General features: G+C 47.1%; 1 protein-coding gene across 1 annotated transcript in view; it reads left to right on the top strand.

Annotated features, from left to right (window-relative positions):
- Window positions 1–243: 243 nt before the first annotated feature.
- cunh6orf62 (chromosome unknown C6orf62 homolog) overlaps window positions 244–5,473 on the top strand; it is a 10,796-nt gene continuing 5,566 nt past the window's right edge. Inside the window, exons 1-4 of the mRNA XM_024142554.2 lie at window positions 244–1,083; window positions 1,446–1,622; window positions 2,860–2,985; window positions 3,365–3,499. Of these exons, the coding sequence (XP_023998322.1) occupies window positions 955–1,083; window positions 1,446–1,622; window positions 2,860–2,985; window positions 3,365–3,499 (567 nt within the window). The 5' untranslated portion in view covers window positions 244–954. The remainder of the gene's footprint in view (window positions 1,084–1,445; window positions 1,623–2,859; window positions 2,986–3,364; window positions 3,500–5,473) is intronic.

The raw sequence follows: 5,473 nt of genomic DNA, 5'->3' as shown, positions 1-5,473 counted from the left end.
AGAACTCGGCGGAAATGTAAAACGAAAGATGACTGTCAGCTAGTTAGCTAACTAACCCGCACGACATAGGCCTCAATTACGTCCAAGAAGTAAAATGATGTAGCTAGCTAGTTGACCCACTAACTAGTTAGTGTTGAAGTGTATGCTGCTTAGCCTAGCTAGCTCACGTTAACTAGTCAACTAAAATAGTCCCGTCACTATGAGTATCGACAACGGAAGTAAACAAGGCCGCGGGCCAGTTCAATGGCAGTAAACCCGGAGATGTCAAACTACTCTGTAAACTTCAATGTTGTAACTTGGTGCCATCGTCTTCTGGCATCCACATTTACTTGCCATGATGGTTTTCTATACCCCCAGTTATTCAGGAACACGTTCATAACGCGGTCTCTGCCGAGAAATATACACAAACAAACGGCGTCAATCATGGACGAAGCTTTGAGTTTGAGAAGACACGAATAGAATTGTCTGCTTTTTTGTTCGTGTAGTAATCTCCTATTTCATTAGCGAGAAGTAGTGTCAGTATGGGTTTTGGAAATGGCTCTCCTTTCTGTTAGTAGTTGTCAGTAACCTAAAGGAAAAGGTGTACCTCATTTTAATTTGCTAATTTGTTTTCACTAGGCAAATGTGTTGAATTTAAAGTTCATTTGGCCTGTATTCGAATGTCATACTTTTAATCACAACATGGCTTCTTGAGTAATTAATAAAACAAATGTAGCCAAATATTGATTAAGAACCCCCCCTCCTGAGCATAAACTATTTTAAATAAATAAAATGACATAGCTTGCTATTTCATTCGTTTCCTCCTCAAGTTGGTAGTTATTGCGAAAGAGCTAGTGTAGAATAATTTAGATTTCTCGCTCTGTAAAAGGTAGCTAACTAGCTACACATAGACAACTCGAAAGTATAGTCAAAATATTCTGTAATAGAGAAGACACCTAACATCCAAATCTAATAATGGGGGACCCAACCTGGAGAAGAAACCAAACTAGAGATCGACTCCGTGCTCAGATCCGAAAGAAAAGGGAATCTTTGGCTGACCAGTTTGACTTCAAGATCTACATAGCCTTTGTGTTCAAGGACAAGGTGACTATTATGGAGGAAGCAATGAGGTCCTACTTCCCCAGAGGCCCATTTTAACTCGTGGAGACCATTTTGTTTCTGCCAGCAAGTATAATTCAGGCAACACTATTTAGCATCGGCTAGTGAAAAACTACCTCTTAACTTCCTTCACACTGGACACAGAGAAATGTAAAATGGTATCCACGAGTTCATCTGACTCTGGGGMGGGGGGGGGGGGGGGAAAWAGATAAAGGGCCTCATTGTCAAAATACCAAAGTATCCCTTTAATGTCTCTTCCATTTCCTCTCTTTCTGCTCACTCCTATGGCAGAAGTCATCTGCACGGTTGTTGTTATTGTCTCTTCCCTGTCCTCTCTGCTCCTTCAGAAGAAGAAGTCTGCCCTGTTCGAGGTAGCTGAAGTCCTACCAGTGATGACCAACAACTATGAAGAGAATATCCTGAAAGGTGTGCAGGCTGCCAGCTACTCCCTCCAGAGTTCCATGGAACTTATGCAGAAAGATGTTGTGCAGTTACACGCCCCACGCTACCAATCAATGCGCAGGGTAAGTCAAGAACCCGGATTCCTTCCGTTGGGGCGAACCTACCAAACCATGTGCGTACACACACCGCCACGGGCACAGTTGGGCTTTCCTCCATGTTGTTAGGTTCTCTTTCTCAAGAGTTAAAAACTCAACGGACAGTATGAAAGCTTAACCAAGTCGATTCTTCCCAGAGGATCAATACAGCTGCATTAGACAAACATTTTCACACAAGCACTGATATGTAACCCTTCCTCCTACACATCTGTACAAACATTGTTCTTTACTGCTAAGCAGGACACTAGTGATATGGGCCATAAACTTTTATTTCTCCCTTAAGGTGACCCCCCCCCCCCCCTATCACTAACCCATGGGCGCTCTCCCCTTATCAATGCCTGCCGCATGTAATCACATCCCTGCACTCAACACATTCCAAGCTTAATTGCACACACTATATACCTTCTTCCTATAACCATTAACTTCTGGTGTAGACCCTCTAAACCTCAGCACTCCCTCAGTGACATTAATAAGTATATTCTCAGAATCCAACAGTGTCAACAATGAATGTTCCTCATTTCTACTAGCATGACTCACATTGTTGTGTTCCAGCCAGCCTGCCACATTGTCTATTGTCCTTGGGTAGACACTGACAGTGACCTGGCTGTCTGTACACTACTGACGGGTGTTCATGTCCCACCCTGCTCGGGGAAACCATGCCGTTTATTAGCCTACAGATTAAATAAGTCATGGTCAACTTCACATGGTGGTGAAAGTGCATGTTGATGAGCTCGACGCCCCTTTCGACGTGAGGCTCGACGCCCGACTGCCGTTTGACGCGAGGCCCGACTGCCGTTTGACGCGAGGATCGACGCCAGACTGCCGTTTGACAAATAAATAATCTCAAAATGTAGACTAGCCTACCCACCCTCTGTGAACTGTTGGCTAGAGCGCACATGCCAAGACCAGAGTAGGCACGTTTACTATTTAACACAGCAGTTTTTGTGAGAATTATCGTTAAATGTGAACACATGAACACTTTGTGTGCACTACGTCATCGCACACTTGATTTTTATCAGCAACAAGTCAGTTTGGTGGAAACACCACTGGTGGGAAAATGTTTGAATATTCACATGGAAATCTGTCGCTAAATTGGATGAGAACCTAGCTAGTGACACAGTGCACTCTCTTTTTTGACCAGAGCCCTGTGTAGGTAGGTGACGGGCTGTTTATTGACTGTTGTGCTTCTCTGTTGTTGTTGCAGGATGTCATAGGATGCACCCAGGAGATGGACTTCATCCTGTGGCCGCGTAACGACATAGAGAAGATAGTCTGTCTCTTGTTCTCCAGATGGAAGGGGGCCGAGGAAGAACCCTTCAGGCCTGTTCAGGTAAAACATTTAGCTTCCTTCACCAAGTGGCTACACACCTCCTATTCACTAGGCCGCTGAATTCAAATGTTATTTATATATATATATWTWTTTTTTTGGACCTTTATGTAACTAGCTAAGTCAGTTAAGAACAACATGTTCTTATTTTCAATGACGGCCTACCGGGGAACAGTGGGTTAACTGCCTTGTTCAGGGGCAGAATGACAGATTTTTACCTTGTCGGTTTGGGGATTCGATCTTCTAACCTTTCGGTTATTAGTCCAACGCTCTAACCACTAGGCTACGCTGCCGCCCCATATTCAAGGAGTATTCTATGCTGTTACGTTGAGGGCCAGTCATGGTGAACGTAGTATCAATATGTGTTTTTGTTTATCCACAGGCCAAGTTTGAGTTTCATCATGGAGACTACGAGAAGCAGCTGTTACATGCTGTCGGCAGGAGGGACAAGGCCGGAATGGTTATGAACAACCCAGCTCAGTCCGTCTTCCTGTTTATGGATCGACAGCACTTACAGGTCAGTCCGTCTTCCTCTTTATGGACCGACAGCACTTACAGGTCAGTCCGTCTTCCTGTTTATGGACCGACAGAGCACTTACAGGTCAGTCCGTCTTCCTGTTTATGGACCGACAGCACTTACAGGTCAGTCCGTCTTCCTGTTTATGGACCGACAGCACTTACAGGTCAGTCCGTCTTCCTCTTTATGGACCGACAGCACTTACAGGTCAGTCCGTCTTCCTCTTTATGGACGCCAGCACTTACAGGTCAGTCCGTCTTCCTGTTTTATGGACCGACAGCACTTACAGGTCAGTCCGTCTTCCTGTTTATGACCGACAGCACTTACAGGTCAGTCCGTCTTCCTTTTATGGACCGACAGCACTTACAGGTCAGTCCGTCTTCCTGTTTATGGACCGACAGCACTTACAGGTCAGTCCATTCACAGCTGAGCTTACCACCCCTGGGGCCTCTGGTCAGACGTGTGACCTTTATAGGGATAGGGTGCCATCTGGAACGCAGGCGTAAAGTGGCGGACAGACACCTCATTTTAAACAAGTACGTGTGTCTGACTTCAGATGTCAACTGAAACATGTTGCCACTCAGCCTAGTGCAGGAACACAATGACATGTTGCCCTCAGCCTAGTGCGGGAACACGATGAATGTTGCCACTCAGCCTAGTGCGGGAACACGATGAATGTTGTCACTCAGCCTAGTGCGGGAACACGATGACATGTTGCCCTCAGCCTAGTGCAGGAACACGATGACATGTTGCCACTCAGCCTAGTGCAGGAACACAATGAATGTTGCCAGTCAGCCTAGTGCAGGAACACGATGACATGTTGTCACTCAGCTAGTGCGGGAACACGATGACATGTTGCCCTCAGCCTAGTGCGGGAACACCATGACATGTTGCCCTCAGCCTAGTGCGGGAACACGATGACATGTTGCCCCTCAGCCTAGTGCGGGAACACGATGACATGTTGCCACTCAGCCTAGTGCGGGGACACGATGACATGTTGCCACTCAGCCTAGTGGGGGAACACGATGACATGTTGCACTCGGCCTAGTGCGGGAACACAATGACATGTTGCCACTCAGCCTAGTGCAGGAACACGATGACATGTTGCCACTCAGCCTAGTGCAGGAACACGATGACATGTTGCCACTCAGCCTAGTGCGGGAACACGATGACATGTTGTCACTCAGCCTAGTGCAGGAACACGATGACATGTTGCCACTCAGCCTAGTGCAGGAACACAATGACATGTTGCCAGTCAGCCTAGTGCGGGAACACGATGACATGTTGTCACTCAGCCTAGTGCGGGAACACGATGACATGTTGCCCTCACCTAGTGCGGGAACACCATGACATGTTGCCCTCAGCCTAGTGCGGGAACACGATGACATGTTGCCACTCAGCCTAGTGCGGGAACACGATGACATGTTGCCACTCAGCCTAGTGCGGGAACACGATGACATGTTGCCACTCAGCCTAGTGCGGGAACACGATGACTTTGGGGAAGCTAAGAGCCTATTGAAATGATTTGAATTAGGCAATCATTCAGACAATGTTGCCAAACCAAACCTTGCACCAGGCTTGTCTTACCACGCTCCAGGCTTGTCTTACCACGCTCCAGGCTTGTCTTACCACGCTCCAGGCTTGTCTTACCACGCTCCAGGCTTGTCTGGAACAACGATGACTTTGGGGAAGCTAAGAGCCTATTGAAATGATTTGAATTAGGCAATCATTCAGACAATGTTGCCAAACCAAACCTTGCACCAGGCTTGTCTTACCACGCTCCAGGCTTGTCTTACCACGCTCCAGGCTTGTCTTACCACGCTCCAGCTTGTCTTACAGCTCAGGCTTGTCTTACCACGCTCCAGGCTTGTCTACCACGCTCCAGCTGTCTTACCACGCTCCAGGCTTGTCTTACCACGCTCCAGGCTTGTCTTACCACGCTCCAGGCTTGTCTTACCACGCTCCAGGCTTGTC

The sequence above is a fragment of the Salvelinus sp. IW2-2015 genome, unplaced genomic scaffold, assembly GCF_002910315.2.
Source record: "Salvelinus sp. IW2-2015 unplaced genomic scaffold, ASM291031v2 Un_scaffold3239, whole genome shotgun sequence".
Classification (NCBI taxonomy): Eukaryota; Metazoa; Chordata; class Actinopteri; order Salmoniformes; family Salmonidae; genus Salvelinus; species Salvelinus sp. IW2-2015.
Note: the sequence above shows the minus strand (reverse complement) of the source record. Positions and strands in the feature narration are given on the sequence as shown.